The sequence below is a fragment of the Protopterus annectens genome, chromosome 4.part1, assembly GCF_019279795.1.
Source record: "Protopterus annectens isolate FY-2018-M chromosome 4.part1, PAN1.0, whole genome shotgun sequence".
NCBI classification, from domain to species: Eukaryota; Metazoa; Chordata; order Ceratodontiformes; family Protopteridae; genus Protopterus; species Protopterus annectens.
The window spans coordinates 921,566,532-921,584,010 of record NC_056734.1 but is presented as its reverse complement, the minus strand read 5'-3'; the positions used below and the strand labels follow the sequence as shown (position 1 = coordinate 921,584,010).

The 17,479-nt window shown below is 36.2% G+C and overlaps 1 protein-coding gene across 1 annotated transcript in view; it reads left to right on the top strand.

Annotated features, from left to right (window-relative positions):
• The first annotated feature begins 3,291 nt into the window (after positions 1-3,291).
• LOC122801118 (D-beta-hydroxybutyrate dehydrogenase, mitochondrial-like) overlaps positions 3,292-17,479 on the top strand; it is a 137,256-nt gene continuing 123,068 nt past the window's right edge. The window contains exon 1 of the mRNA XM_044070646.1: positions 3,292-3,585. Within this exon, the coding sequence (XP_043926581.1) occupies positions 3,307-3,585 (279 nt within the window). The 5' untranslated portion in view covers positions 3,292-3,306. The remainder of the gene's footprint in view (positions 3,586-17,479) is intronic.

Here is a 17,479-nt window from a genome sequence, read left to right as displayed (position 1 = left end):
GTGGAACATCTGTTACCTGGAATGAACGTTAGATTACCAGCAAATGGTTACTTTACATGTTATACCAAAGGGGTAGTTTACCTTGCATTTTGCACAGAATGGTTTTCCTTTTATATAGGAAAAACTGAGACAATTGAAGCAAAGGATCTATGAACATAATTATGAGATCAGTAAAGAGACCACAAATGTCCATTATAAACATTCTACGGTATGTAGACAAGCACGGTTTAAGTTCTGGCTTCTGGAACAGGTTGTATACTCTGAGAGGGGTGGGGACAGGGAAACTCACCTTGAATTTCAGGAATTAATGTGGCAGCTTAAACTAAATGCCTGTGCAGCCTCCAGGCTTAAATGAACATTATTCCATCATCCCTGCATTAAAAATGAAAGCCTTAAAACTTTAAAAATGAGAGCTTTAAAACTTTTAAATTACAGCTTTATATATATTTCTTCTATATATATTTTTATATATTATTTTATGTATCATTTTGGTATAATCTGTTTTCATTGATATTATTTGTAGTTAATTGATGAACGAATAGTTAGGGATTGTTTTATGATGTAATTAATTAAGAAGGTTATTTAAATGTGAAAATGGAATTTTTATTAATTCTGATGAAGTTCCTGTGAGGAATGAAAGCGGTTAATCTTTGATTTCTGAATAAATCTATTATCCACAGTGACTTGGAGTTGTTCGTGACACAAACTTGTGCCTTGGAAGTATTTTGCCTTTTGGGACCAGTGTGCCAAGAGTGAGAGGTTTGGTTATTGATGTTTCTTCACTCAGTCTTTTTTCACCTCTTTTTTTGTTTAAAAGCCTGGAATTCTCTGCCTCTAAACATAAAAACCACCACTAAAACTTCTCAATTCAAAAAGAGTCTTAAAACTCATTTATCTAAGACATTTATTTGCTCCTGCTCTAATCTTGGGTAGAAAAATAACCTTCATTTAGAGCCATTCTCAGCACTGTAATATTTTTCTGCTCTGTACATTGTATTTTTGTCTTTATACGTTTATTTAAATCTGGCGTTATCACTGATAATACTATGCATCGTGTTACTATACAAACTATAAAAAAATGTTCTGTACAGATGTAAACATGTTAAATGGTCTGTTCTATATCTTTGTACATAATTAATGTCATTATTATATGTACTATTCTGTGCACTAAGAACCCTTGTATACTTTCTATATGTATTAATGTTGGAGCTTTTCTATCCTGGCCTTTGCTGAAAAAGGACATCATGTCCATTCAGATTTTCCCATAAACAAATGTAAAATAAAATAAAAATAAAGAAAGAAAGAAAGAAAGAAAGAAAGAAAGAAAGAAAGAAAGAAAGAAACTAAATAAGAACTATGCAGGAACCGTGAGCCATAGAAGCAAACAAGAACTATGTACGAACCATGAGACAGAAAATTAAACAAGAACTATGCAGGAACTGCCAGCTAGAGAAACTAAACAAGAACTATGTATAAACCGTGAACTACAGAACTAAACAAAAACTATGTAAGAATGGTGAGCTAGTGAACTAAACAGGAAGTATGTAGGACTCATGAGGAACTATGAACTAGAGAACTTAAACAAGAACTATGTAGGAACTATGACATAGAGAATTAAATAAGATGCATGTATGAACCATGAGACAGAGAACTGAACAAGAACTATACAGGAAACATGAGCTAGAGAAGTAAACAAGAACTATGCAGAAACCACCAACTAGAGAAAGTAAACAATAACTATGTAGGGACTGTTAGCTAAAGAACTAAACAAAAACTATGTAGTAACCATGAACTAGAGAAAACGAACAACAACTATGTAGTAACCATGAACTAGAGAACTAAGCAAGAACTACATAAGAAAGATGGTACATTAAAAAAGTCTTAAAAGGAATTGCAAACATGAATTAGAAAGATAAAGTAATAACAAACAAAAGGAACTTTAACTCCTGAATTTTTTTGCATTCCTCCCCATTCCTCAAACCCCCCACCAGTGCCACCATACCTGCCAATTATCAGCTGCATGGTTGTATCATTTTTAGCTTATGAGTCCCCTGTATTACTCTTAAGGGGCTGGAACCACACCAGTGGCAGGCTGGGCATGAAGAATGGAGTTGTGCACCATGCAGAATCACAAATTCTGGCCCTGCTCCCTTCCCCCAGCACCTCAAACTATTCACATTGCTGGCTGGCATGATGTAAGAAAATGCGTTTGCTTTTACCAGCCGATCGGTATACTGCCACAGGAAATAATTGCAGGGCATTGCAAAGAATGGTTATGGTTATGAACTAATTCTTACACTATAGTAAGGCATTTGCTGAAAAAGCGAAATCGCAGTTAAAACCTACGATTTTTTGTGGCTTTAAAAGCTTAGGGAAACATGCACTTTGTCAGTCTGTCACAACAAAGGACCACTGAATTATTTGATTATTTTCCATTCAGAGCTCCAGTCCAACAGTTCTTACAGATGCCATTTTTCATCAAAAATGTTGCGTTATTTCTGCAACTGCAGTATTTAGCTCATAATTGTATAAAGTTATTTGCTCAGTTACGCCATTGTTAACAAAAGTATCCAATCAGTGCAAATGGACTTTTAACTATATTTGTAAGGATCTACTTAGTAAATACAGTTACCAGAAAGCCCAGACGAAATACCGAAACTGCACAATAACGAAAAGGCACTTGTTCCACACTCAGAACCGTGATAATGTTGTCAGTGCAACCGAAACAGGCAAGTGCAGAAGTTAAGAGTGTAAAACCACTGAACAGTTTTTGCGGGGTGGGTTAGAATACACCAACCCCGAGATCGCACTACAGGGGGACAAGGGTGCTGTTTTTTAAACAGTGCACTTTCGTGTTTCACTTGCATTGACTACATAGGGTTATTACCACCTGTCCCTCTTTGGGCAGTTGTGTCCTGCAAAAAAAATAAAATAAAATAAAATAAAAAATGGCAAATGTCTTGAGATTTTAGGACAAAAATATTTCCCAAGCTTTCTTTAATAGTTTCATAAAACAGTTATCTTGGATCTGAAACACCTAAATGTTAAGTAAACTAGCACACGCAACTCAAATGCTGCAATAACTATCTTTTATATAAGCACAAAAGTGAAGTTCTGTCCTTTGCATCGGCTGTGGGTATGACTTGTACTGCAATATTTCATGTTTCTATAAAATATGTCCCAATTTGGGCATTTGAAAAGGTGACAACCCTATGACTACATCATCGCGGTTTTAACATCTGTCTGCAGATTCTGGTAAACTGTTTGTAAATAGAAAGTCAGGGGCGTGTCACTTGCTTCCAGCAAATGATTAATCTCTGTTTTAATGATTATCGTGTTGAGGTTTACAGGGGTTTAAAAGCAGCAGACTGCAAGAATTTGAAAAGAAAAATGCTGCCATTAATATTCTTTCTTGTCACTCTGGTTCTAGCTTTAGGATATGGTTTATTTTGGCTCGAAGCATTCAGTTCCCTTTCGGTCTTTCTGGGATTGCCTGACAGCCCTGTGACTCACGCATTAATCCTGGTGATATTCCTGACTGCTTTGTGTTCGATTCTGCCTTTTATCCCCAGGGGCTCGATCCAGGTAAGAATAAATCCGGGCTGGAAGAGAAAATGTACGAGAGAGAAATTTCTATTACATCATTTAGTGAAATTTAATTGCAAATGTTCAGTTTATGTTTATGCTTGGATGATTTAAGTGCTTGAAAACTGTCTGCGAGCAAGATGTTTTTCATGTTTTAAACTAATTAGCCAATACCAGCCTTTTAATTGTGGTTCTTTTTTGCGTTTTGTCATGGGAAAGTAATTGTGGAGCTGATGTGTACAGGCTATTCACAAATTGTATTCTTTATAAACTCAGTTTCTTATCCTCTTGGTTACATTTTCAGGAACTGTTGGTACCACTATATGCAACTATTTTAAGATAACTTTCTCCCAATCATTTTCTCTAGCTTACTGCATTCCGTTTATATTTCATCAAAATCAGTAATACATTGAGCAGGTAGATGCTAAAAGGTCATATCCCAGTTTACCGTATTTGAAAATAAAATTACTAAACGTTCTAAATGCTGAGAAGAGCAAAATAAAAATACTGATTTAAAATAGTAGAACAGTAGGTACCCCAGCACACACAGTTAGCTCAGAAAATAGATAATATGAACCCACAAATGAAATTTAAAGTTAAGCTTTTCCAGTGGACAAGCCCCCTTCATCCCCCATTTCTTCACTACTTAAGAATTCTAGCTCCGAGGTTGTACATAGGGAAAACAAAATACCTTTAACCTGGAAAACTAATTTTTCCTCTTCAATCCTGGGAGAATGACCAGTATTTAGGTAGTAGAGGAGGGAGAGGAACAGCCCCTCAACATAGGCTGCAAGAGGTTTTACCTGCCTGCAAAACAGTGAGCTGATTTCAGAAATACTTACCAACGAGCGCCTGTTTAACTGTTTTAATGATGATGATGTAGCTAGTTGGTAATGATATATTACATCCTATGCAGTTCATAAAATGTAACTTTAGAACAAACGCTGAATGATATACATATGAGGTACAATCTACTTGGGTGTTTTTATGTATTCTGATCACACGTCTATTATAAAAATAAGTCACAAGGCGAAAGACTGTTTTTTAAACACCAAGAAATTGGTTCAAAAAGAGCATGTAAATAAGTAATCAGACAGTCAAGTGCATCTCAAACAATATAGTATTACTATAATACTGAGTTGACTTTGGTATCTTTGGATTTGAGCAGCTAAACATTTAGATCTCTCAGTTTTGAAGTTTCATCAATTAGTCTTTTGTCATTTACCCTGATTTAACATTTGAAGTAAAGCAATATGTGAATTCACTTAAAGTAGTTTTATCTTCAACTGAAATAAGAATTTTAGTTTCATCTCTATACGCTCATAGGTTAATAGGTAAGTACTAGGTTAGTTGCCCATATGGGCCATTTTAAGCCAAACCATTTTCTATTTTTCTGCTCAAATTAACCTATCCCATTTGGTTATAAACTGGCCTTACCCATCCCATGGTCGATAATTATACATTACCCCTAAGGAGAGTAACTGGGATCATACCAAAGATAATTTATGGGGACCCATGTATGGGCTAAAGCATTTAGGAGCTGCCTCTGTGCATTAGTAATGCAACCTTTCTTAAGTAATGTATTTGTATACGGGCACATCAGGCTTCTTCTGCATTGCCTTCCCTATACTGATGGACTTGCATCCAGTACCTTAGTGTAGTGCAGGCAAAGCGATAGAGAAAACACCATCTCCTTTGCAGTTAATTTTTTAACAGTTAAAAAAACAGCTTTTATATGGAAGATGCCAAAATATAAAGAAAAGCAGGTAGGTTTCTGTTTTAGTTTCGCAGAATGTACATGACTTTTCTTATGTTTTGCTCTGTCCCTCAGCATATACCACTAGAAAGTCTGTCAACATAATAGTACTTCAGTGGCCAGACGTTTCATATTGTTATATGCTTGATTTACAACAGGCACCCAAGTTGGGCTGTCCAATCAGTGTGGTCATTTTTTAATAGTAATGAGCCTTTATTGTATAATGTACAGTATACTATGATTGTACATTGCATTGTGCTTGTTCAATAGAATGTATAAGTACAGTTTTTTCTCTGTAACTAGTCTGAACTACTTTGTTATTGCTTACATTTATGCATTTTTTTTTTTGTGAAATGATTTGTATTTTATCTAGGCTGAGCCTGAAATTGGTTAATATTAATTAGTGCACTAAACTGAAAAACAAATATAAATAAAATAAACAAATAAAATAAAGTTATAAATTCTTAAAAAGAAAAAGATATATTTATTCTTATAACGTGTATAGTTTGACTGCGGTGGTGGTGCTGCGGTAGCATTGTCGCCTCACAGTAAGACGTTGTCCTGTTCGATTCTCAGCTAGAGCGTCTTCTGTGTGGAGACATATGTGAATGGGCGTACCTTCGTTGAAGGTTGTGCATCAGGGCTGGCAACTCGGCACGTAAAAATCTACTGCCAATCATTAGTGGGCGGGAGTTCCACTGTGGCTACCCCTAACCGGGAAAAGCCGAAAGACACAACATAACATGTATAGTTTATAGTATTTAAAAAACTTTGCAATTTTTATAATTGAATATTAATTTATTTGTGGCTTGCTAGATAATGGGCTGTTTTCTTTTTATCACTTTTATTCTATCTTGTAACCTTTTTCCTTCCATTTGGCTCTGTCTTTACCTAGTAGCATTATAAAGTAATTAATTTTTGATATATCAGTTGTCTTGTTACCTGTTACTATTGATCAGTAAAGTTTGTGCATTGTTAAAAAAAAGAATAACTAGTGTTGCTATGGCTTATGTGTGTGTGTGTGTGTGTGTGTGTGTGTGTGTGTGTGTGTGTGTGTGTGTGTGTGTGTGTTGGGGGTTGCAGTGCATATAAGAGTAATAAGTTGGACATAGTTTATATCAATCAGAAACTTCACAATACACACGAAAACAGTCAATGTTGTGGAGTGATGGGCCAGTGAGTTCTCATACGAAAGAACACTGGATAACACAGGATGCAGCTGAACATAATATGTCACATGAAGATGTCCTGAAACATTATGTAGAATGGCTGCAGGAAATGGAGAATAAAGAATGTGCCTTCAGTTTAGAAGAAAAAGATCTTAAGGGAAGAGTTGCTTGCTTTAATTGAGATGGACAGACCTATTAAAATTGATGAAAGAAATAGATTTCAGAAAATCAGTAAGACCCAAAATGTTATAAGTGTGATAAAACAAAGTAATCACAACTATTAAAATAAGTTTACATGACATAACAGAAGTAAATAGGATATATTACAGTGCAGCAAAATTGATAACAGATAAAGTCTTACAATAAAATACAGGGCAATAAGGGAAAGGAAGGGCAGAAATCAAATGCCATCATGGAAGTATTGAATAGAGAAAACAATAAAGCAATTAAGACAAGAAGTGTCACTGGTAGAAGAGTACAGAAGTGGGAACATAGCAACAAAAATGCTTAGAAAGATAGACGTGATAAAAGCAATGTGCAGTATTAGAACAGACCAGGATCTGTCATGGACTATTGCAAATAATAAACTAAAGACACATACATACATACATACAAATGTTTCAAGCACAGGCATTAAAGCCCTTCTAGCTTGCCAATATGCCAAAACACTTGTTCCCATAATAAATGCCCAGCCTGTTCTTAAAAATATCTAAACTAATACTTGCTTTAATATAATTTGGTAGCCTGTTCCAAGCATCAGCTACTCTGGCAGAGAACCAAGTAGTACACTTCTCATTCCTATAGAATCTTCTGCACAGGTTATCTGATGATTCTCTAGTACTTTTTGATAACCCCAAACATTCCCAGAGGTAGTTGTCCATAAATGCCCTGTATACCTGAATAAGATCTCCTCTTAGATATCTGTAAGAGACACTGTACAAGTTCAGATATTTTAGTCTTTCATAATAACTTAAATTTTCACATCCATGGATGCCCTTAGTATATTTCCACTGTACTCTTTCCAGCTTATTCATACTTGTTTTCCTATAGGGTTTCCATATTGTTATTCCAGGCTCAAGTTTGGGCCTAATGTAACTAACAAGCAATGACTTCATTATGTTTGATTTCCTAGACTTTATAAATCATTTTATAGAACCTATAGTTCTATAACTATCATTAGCCAATTGGTTAATATGATTAGAAAAACTCATAGCTGAATCTACCCATATACTTAGGTCCTTAAATGAGTCTACAGTTTCAATCACTGTGTGCTGTATTAAATATTCACCTTTCAGTTTATGTCTCCCAAATCTCATATGCTTAGTTTTTGATGTATTTATCAACATATTATTCTCCTGTGCCCAAATGGTCAATTTAGATAAATTATTTTGCAGACATGCCTTATCTGTAACACATGTAATCAGTTTACCCGATTTCAGGTCGTCAGCATATAGACTATAGAACACCTCAGATGAAAAAGTAAGGTCTGAAAGATACAATCTAAACAAGTAAGGGCCTAGTACAGAGCCCTGTGGGTCACCCTGACTGTAACCAAGGATTTCACCTGTCCAGTTGGTGTGTGATTTATTTATTTACATTTGTTGACCGGGAGTGTCCGACTGGACGTAGGTCCATTTTCAGCAGAGGCCCGGGGAGAAAAGCTCCACAGTTAAAATAAACAGACAGTAGTTACATTGGATTACATAGTGATTAACAATTTAACATAGCAATTAATTACAAACATATTTACAGATGAAGAACATAGTACATCAGTAGGCAACTAGAATCTTTATCTGTGAAGTACATAACAGACATTAACAAATGTTACAATAAGAAGTTCCAGCTATATAATAAGTACTAGGCTTATGAGCATCTGAGCTAGCTATAATCAAGGTAGTTAGTGGGGTGGAAAGAAAGGTAGTGGTTGGATGGGGTGGGTGATATTAGAGTGGGAGTTGCAAGGGCATAGCCAGCATGTTTTTAGGTGCGCTTTTAGTAAAGTTTTGAAGTGGGTGCATGATGGTATGGAGGTAATTGTGGGTGGGAGGGAATTCCATAATTTGGCTATGGTGCAAGAGAATAGTGCTTCACCAGCAGAGTTATTGGCTTTAGTGATCTGCAAGTGATTTTTGTTGCTGGATCTTAGTGGTCTGGTGGTGCGATAGGGTTGGAGTAGATTCTGGAGGGATGGGACATTTAGTGGATGGTTTACTAGTTTGTGGGCGAGTGATAGTTGATACCATTGAAGGAGGTGAGGGAGTTCAAGCCAGCCCAGTTCAGCAAGTGAGAGACAGTGGTGACTATGGTAGGATGCCCCTGTGGCGAATTTGGCGATTTTGTTGTAGCAGGTCTCTTGCTTGTTTAGATCGCATTGCCTTAGGTTGGTATACATTGGAGAGGCATAAAGTAGGGTGGAGATAAGGTGGGAATTTGATATTGAAATCTTTGCTGCTTTGGTGAGAAGTTGCTTATTTCTGTATAACGCTCCCAGTTTTTTGTGGACTTTTTTATGGTCATGGATATGTGAATGTCAAATTTTAGTTTATTGTCTATTTCCACTCCTAGCAATTTGTGATACTTGCCATTTCTTATTTGTAAGCCATGCGGCTATCCATCTTATCAACAGTATGTCAATATCTAGTTGTACTAATTTATTGATCAGTGTTTTGTGCATGACCCTGTCAAATGCTGAAGTTAAATCTATATAAAATCACATCACAGTACAATTTTTCATTCATAGCTGTTATTATATTGTTATAGAACATCATGTTACAGTGGTAATAGATCTATTTTCAACATATGCATGCTGATATATGGTTTCAAGTCCCAACCTATCCAGTTCTGACAATAACTTATCCAGTATTACCTTCTCCATTGTTTTTCCACAAGATGAAAGTAGATTTAAGGGTCTATATGATTCTAGGTTTGTCCTACTCCCCTTTCCCTTAAAAACAGGTTTAATAAGTGCATGCCTCCAATCTTGAGGAATCTCTCCATATTTATATGACCTAGTGAATAATAGATGTAATGGCAGTGTAAGTTCTTGCTTAAGTGTTCTCAGGTCGTTGTTACTTATTCCGTCTCCTCCCTGTGCTTTGTTTTGATCCAGTTTGCACAGTTCTTTTTCAATATAATCTAATTTGATTCCAGTATCTGGGGTTACCTGGATGTCACTAGGACAACTTGCCACCCCTTTTGTGGAGCCAAACTGTTTTGCATAAGATTTTGTAAATATATCTATAATCTGTTGTGTCTGAGAATAAATTTTAGAATCTGCACAGAGTTTATCAATTTGTGTATCCTCACTCCTTCCACATCTTATGTATCTATAAAAAGGTTTCCTATTATGCTCAGTATCTTTATATAAATTTTCTTCAAATTTATCTTGATCTTGTCTAACACTATGCTTAATATGTTTGTCCAGCTCATTTATTTCAATTTCCAAAGTTGTAGCTCGACCTGTCTTCCATTTCTTATATTTTTTGTTTCTAACCTTAATCAGGTATCTTGTTCTTATGGAAATATACCCCCCTGATGTTGCATGCCTAGATCCCGATGTTAAACATGTTTTTGACTTTTTGCACTCAAACAATTTCTCTTTCAAAACTTTCCACATTCCATCTGCAATTTTTCCACAGAACACCTCACTCCAGTTAGTTTTATACAGATACTGTTTTGCTTCCCTATAATCTGTAATTAACCTTCTGTGCATTGGCTTAGATTTCAGTTGGGCAGAATTATCTAGCAACAAATTAAACTTTATGACTCCATGATCACTGCACATCAATGGTGGTAAAACCTGACTAGAACTTAAAGTAATTTCTTTGGGAACACAAACAATATCTAGTATATTCCGTCCCCTGGTAGGTTTTTTTACAATCTGAAGCATTTGTTGTTCCTGAATATACTCTATGAATAATTTCTTTACTAACGTTGTTGAATCAGTATTATTCCAGTCTGTTTCTGGTAAATTTAAGTTCCTAGCTTATATTATTCTTCCCTCCTGTGTTTCATGTAAGAAATGTATGAATTCCTCTAGGTCATCTGCACTTGACTTTGGTGGTCTGTACACTCCAACAATTGTTATATTTTCCAGGGTTGTCTTTATTGTCACAGTTACACAGTCTATAGTATTGGTGTTATCACTGAACATGTAATAATCACAAGTCTCATAGCTATCTTTAATCCCTATCATAACACCTCCACCTGATTTTTGTTAGAATGTCTGTTACAGTAAAAACATTTATACCCTGACAGCACTGGTTTCCAGTCATTGTTCTTTAACCATGTTTCACAAACTATAACAACATCAATCTTTTGGGAACGTAATAACTTTTCTAATAAAACAACTTTATTATTAATTCTCCTAGCATTAACAACCATCAGAGATGCATCAAATGTTGCTGTCTGTGAACTGTTACATTTTTGACCTGGCAAAAATCCTGGCTAGTGTTTGTCAAATATTGCAAAATATCTGCTGCAAAAATTCTCAGCACAAACAGAAAAAAATAGAAGATGTGCAGATAAATATAAAGGAAAAGTACACAATAAGCAATTTATTGATGATCCAAAAAGTTTTATAGAGAATTAGGAAACAAAGCAAAATGAATTGAAATACCACCAAAAACAGAAGAAATAGATACATTTTGGAGAAATATCTATGAAGACCCTGTGGAACATAACAAAGATGCTGAATGGATAGAAGAAGTAAAAGAGACACTAAGAAATTCAGATATACAGAAAATGAAATGGGATGAAGTAACAACCAGTGAAACTGAAATAAAATTAAGAAAAGCTCCTAACTTGAAAACCCCAGGCCCAGATGCAGTGCCTAATTTCTTGCTAAAAGTATTAACATAGTTTCACAAAGATTTAGCCCATAGTAAGAACTACTTATATGCATACCCCAAACACATATCAACCTGGTTAACAGGAAAAACAATACTCCTCCTTAAGAATGAACCTGCAAGGTATCCTAATAACTACAGAGCAATACCTTGCCTTCTGATAATGTATAAACTATATACTTGAATTGATGCTGACAGAGTTTGTAGTCATTTAGACGAAAACTTGATTCTGGGAGTAGAACAAAGGGTAACAAAAGAAAATCATAGGGAACAAAGAATCATTTGTGGTTAAATAAAATCATAATGGGGAACTGTAAAAAGGGGAAGAATCAAAGTATGGCATGGCTAGATTATGAAAAAACATTTGACAGCATCCCACATTCATGGATAAAGGAGTACATACAAATGTATAAGATATACCATATAAATTTTAGAATCTGCACAGAGTTTATCATGAGTGACCATGAAACAGTGGCAAACCACCTTGCAGCTAAGTCATGCTAAAGGACAAATTATTATCCCAGAGATAAAAACCCAAAGGAGGATATTCCAGGGTGACTCTTTGTCACCACTGTTATTTTGTCTTGCCCTTAACCCATTAAGCTGTCTGCTTAACAGACTAAGTCATGGTTACCATTTAGCTCCTAGGCAACAGCAAAGTGTAAAGACTTTTCATCTTCTTTTTGTGGATGATTTAAAACTGTACAATGCATCTTTTTCAGATGATGTAAGAATGTCATTTGGTCTTGATAAATGTGCAAAAGTGACATTTAAAGCAGGAAAGCTGCAGCACCAAGAAAACATCAGTCTGGGACAAGATAAAGGAACTTGAACAGGAGGGAGTGTGTAAATGTTTGGGAACTGAAGGATCAACAAAAACACATGAACAAATGTTAACAAAACTCAGTAAAGAATACTTTAGAAGACTAAAATTAATACCGAAAACAGCCCTGACATCTAGGAACAAAGTCTGAGCTTACTGGACAGAAGTATTTGTGCATTTTTCATCTTTTCTTTTTCATTGGAACCCTTTGCTTTTTATTATTTCCCATCTTCTAAACAGGGATACATTTTCTTTTAGTGTCAGTTATGAAGAGTCCTACTGCCAGAGGAGATGGCCGAGGTGTGTGTGTGTGTGTGTGTGTGTGTGGGGGGGGGGGTAGTGTGGCCTAAGGTTGACTCTGCCCCCAAGTACCCCATCCATTTCCAGTGAACCCACCTATTTAAATGTTTTCTGCACATCCACCTTGTTTTGAAGTCACCGCTATCCCTGGTACAAGCTGCTATATTTATGTAGGCGTTAGTCTACAAAAAGAATGAAAAGTGGTTGGAATTAGTTCCTGCAAAGGCTGTTAAAATTCAGCTGAATGAAGCCTTTCAAATGGATGGGAGTATGTAAAATACATTTGTTGAGTGCTAGAATAAAAGCATGGGCAGGGTACTGAGTTTGTCCCCTTTTGCTGGCAATGATAGTGTGATGTAATGAATGTTTCTAATATAGTACTTGAGAGTGATCTGAGAGAAGGACTCCGTTATCTGTATACAGAAAAGCATTAAAGCCTGAAGCAGTCCATGCTAAGGATGTTAATAAGGAAGATGAACTTAGACTGCTCTGTACCGGATGCAGTAGAGCACTTTTGGGTTGGTGAGAGGGTAGACAAGACCAACTAGAGCCTTGAAAAAACAGTTAATGTTGTATAATACAGAACACATTTTGCAATTTAAGTAAGCAGCACAGAATGGGGGATGTAGTTAATGATTTAGCCAGCTCTCCTAAATTGCCATCAACCTTTGCTTTAAAAATAGCATGAAAGATGGGAGAGAGCAGTGGTGATACTGAGATCCATGCTAAAGGCAGGGTGCTCATCACAAAGCAGGCCAAGTGAGCAGATCTGCTCAGTGACCTAAGTGGCTGCAATGTTTTCCAAAGGCTGTGATACAGAAAAGAACAGTAGATGAATTTGTGTATATTTGTTCATGTCATTCAAATGAGAGAGCGACAGAGAGAGAGAGAGAGAGAGAGGTGATGTAAGACAATGTCCCTGAGGGAAAATTCATATATTTCCAGAATTTTTTAAGGTTCTGAAAGAGAAATTTGTGTAAGCTTTGGTATAAAGTAGCTTTGGCAAGTTTATAAAGATGTTTAGTTTCTTGTCTGGGATTATTATATAAGTCAAAGAGAATCTGGAACCAACTGACGAAACTTGTAAGTCCACAAAATACAACCAGAGAGCTGTCAAGATAGGTGAAACTGCTACCAGTTTACTGTAAAAAACACACATTAATAACTTAGCACTTTTGTCCATGAAATATAAGGACTTCTTCAGTGTTATTAACCAAATCCTAAAACATCCACAGAGAATACACATTCTCTTGTATGTATACCAGGCTGTACTGCATTCATGAAATCTTTGCAGAGCTGTGGAGAAATCAAGGGGAAAGAATTGTTGTTGTTTTCATTATGAATGAGAAGTATTTATTTTGCAGGAGAGGCAAGATGCTGAAAAATGTATTCAAATTCAATGTCATAATGACTTTGTGAAAGCAAAGCACTACTGTTAATAGTAGATGTTCAACGAAGAAAGGGCATTTTTGGTTAGGAATGAAGAATGATGCATTAAATGAGAGCCTTTTCTGTTTTTGCTGAGAAAGTACTAAACACACGGCAGTGATCACAAACAGTAAGTGTTTAAAACTGTAGAAGGGAAAGATCTACTAGGAGCAGAGACAAAAATCACAGCCAACAAAGAATGGTTACTTGACAGGATGAGGCAATTATCAGCATTTTTACAGTCCATGGTTAAAGCGTACTTCTACAGTGGATCACTAATGAACGTTAAAGCCCCATTTTATTTTTTGTAGTAGGACGCAACATCCTTTAATGTGGTAGGAACTAATGGTATCATACTGTGGATGGATGTAAATAAATGGGGTTCATTGTTTAAATGTAAAGCAGTTAAGATGTTTTGCAAACTAGCCTTCTGGGCTCCTGGTTAGCTTTACTGGGTGACATAACAGTTCAAGAGCTTGAGGTTGTCTTTTCACAAATAGTAACACATACATCCTCCCACTTGCTTTCCAGACATACCTCTCAACTGTCCAGATTTTTGACTAATATTTTTGGTCTGTTCCTTATAACATTTGCCATTGAAGTCATTAAATAATAATAAATAATATCAAACATTTGAGTTTCAAGCTTTAATTCCTTCATGAGAATACATAATAAGACAAAACCTGTTATTCTAGCAATTATCTAAGTTTTTAGGAGAAATATTTAAAATCTGTCCCTAGTTTTTTGGCCTTTGTTCCCCCATTATTTTGGCTTTGAGCAGATTTCCTTCTCTGAGAGGTTGAGAAGTAGGTTTCCAGGTCACATAACACAATATGAAATGATGACACTGTTATGTGCTCAAGCTTTTAAAGCTTCTTCCCCTGGTTGTTTAATCCTGCTACTACAGTTTACGAAAAGAACATAAGGTTTTCCCAAGATCACGTTTCTCTTGAAGTTAAAATCACTGAAGGTAAATATATTTGTATTTTTTGCTACTGTACCTGTCCGTTATCAAGCCTTCCTCATCAGTCTTTAACCCATTCATTCTTCAGCACTAGCTGTTACCCACATGGCCGTGAGCAACACCAAATCATGGTCATATGGGCTACTTAGTAGGTTAATGTACTGGTCTCCCACAGCCAGACCAATATCCCATTATTTGTGTGCCTCTCTTCAATTATCACAGAACCTGTCAATGTACCATTTATTTTTTTATTCTACAGTGATCACAGAGATTTGGATTTAATTTAAATCTATTTCAAATTTTACAGTACAAAAACTGACAGCCACTTGCTAGACAAAACAAAACAGTCTCACTGAAAACAGACTGAGCGTGAACAACAGCAAAACCCTCTTCCCTTAAAACTTTGCAGTTTGCAGTCATCTGAGGGCAGTTAATCCACACAGCAGTCCTCATCCTGGAGAATTCATTCTGAAGTAATCATGTGTCATTAAAGGGCAATAGCTGTATATTTTAACTGACCAGTTTATAGATTCATAGGTGATTACTAGTATAATGGCACAAAAGCCTTTACACGCCTAGCCAATAACACCCAGGATATGACAGTATTATATCTTAATTTCCCTGATATTGTATAGGGTGGTATCAAAGTCCATAGGGTACATGGGCAGTACGCCAGGAGTAAATTTACAGTTCCCTGTTCATTTATCCAAGTTCTTTTTGAGGAGAGTGAGGGATGGGCTTTGTTTTATGAAGATGAGAAGTTTATTCCATAGATGAGGTAGCCTTTGGGATACAAATCTGTCTCCAGCAAGTTCTGTTAGAGTCACAGATAAGGTTCAGGTCCATGGAATGTATAACCCTCGTATAATTTTTTTCTTGTGAATATGTAACATTTTCATCAGGGCTGGATCAGAGAATGCTTTGTAGGTCAGGCGTAAGTCATCTGCCAATAAATGATTTGAGATGGAGAAAAGGTATAAGGCTTTTAGTAGGTCTGCATAAAACATGTGTTTTATGCTTTGTATTTTTTTCAGTGAGAAACCTCTGGGGCCACTCTGGCTGATGTAAGTGCCTGGTTAGCTATATGCAGAAGGGAGCACTGTACTCGATTATGGACCTGATGAGGGCAGAGTACAATGGCACTATGGATTCCTTTGATCTTGATGCCATGCCTTTACTTATAAGTTCAGTCACACAGAAGGATTTCCTCACTACTGTAGCTACCTGGTGGTCAAAGTTTAGTTTACTATCCATCTGTGTTCCTAGGTCCCTCACCACTGCCTTTTAGGGGGTGTACTATCAATATTATAATCTGCAGTGATATCTGATTTCCCAAATGATATGATTACACATTTTTTAGCATTTAGTCTCAGACCATGGTTTTGGTACCAGTTGTTTGTCATTTTTAGGCTGTTTGTAGGATGTCAGTATTGTTTGGGGATTCAATGATTGCTCCCAGATTGCAGTCATCGGCAAACTTGGTGAGCCAGAGGCCCCCATCATTGGCCTTCACTTCAGAGAAGTATATACCCAACAGGATGGGTCCCAACACTGAGCCTGCGGGACAGCACTAGAACAGGTTTTTTATCGGAGGTGGATTATATCATTTTGCTCTGTTAAAACATTTTTGCTTGTTGTCAGCACTGAGGCATTATTTACCCGAAATGCCAAATTATTATATTTCAAAGTTAGAAGTAGTACCTTCATTTGCTGATTGACACTATCATTTATGCAGCATTTGTCATATCAAAATGGACCTTCTTAAAAGCTATGCACTGGAAGATCTAATTAGAGTTTTCTGATGCAATGTACAGATTGTGCTCTATTCATAAAAATACAACAAAACCAGACTGCATCTGTTTAAACTGTGCTAACTGAAGAGAGTGTCCAAAAGTAGACCAGACATACTCTGTACTGCTGTATATGTTATTCTTTATTTGTCTCAGAACAAATTCTTGCCAAACAGTTAATTCTGTCAGAGCTATTTCAGTTCTAACACAGCTAGACAGATGATGATACTGATGCACTCTCAGTATAAGACGTCACTACTGAATGAAACATACTGTCCAGTTTATATACTCTTTTCAACCAATGTTATTTTTAATGTCCTTGTGACTTGTTCTTCTGGTTTCTGCCTGTGTCATGAAAAAGGCCATGGTTATTTCATGCCCTTTTTTTGCCCTCACTGTATCTGAAGACTTCACAAAAGTCCTCCATGTCATCTTTGCGTCACTTGACCTGTCTGCATTTTATTTATTTCTGCATCTGAAAGCCAATAAAGTCAACTTCCTTTTTTTCTATAACAGGATGCATTTACAGTAATGCCCACAGCTATATGTTATTAACATCTAAGCTGAACATAACTGTTCTTGCAAAGCAAACCATATTATTTTGAAAACTGCTGTTTGGCCTTGCACATTTCCTTTCACTGTACACACAGTATGTTGGGGAAAAGCATTTTAATTTACACAATATCTATCACTAATCTACAACACCTGAGAAAATAATCCAAGGCTAATTCATATGACATGACCCTGACAGTCATCGTGCCAAGAGCCCCACTCTACACATCACTGAAACATCTAGCATTAGTCAAGCTACTACGAA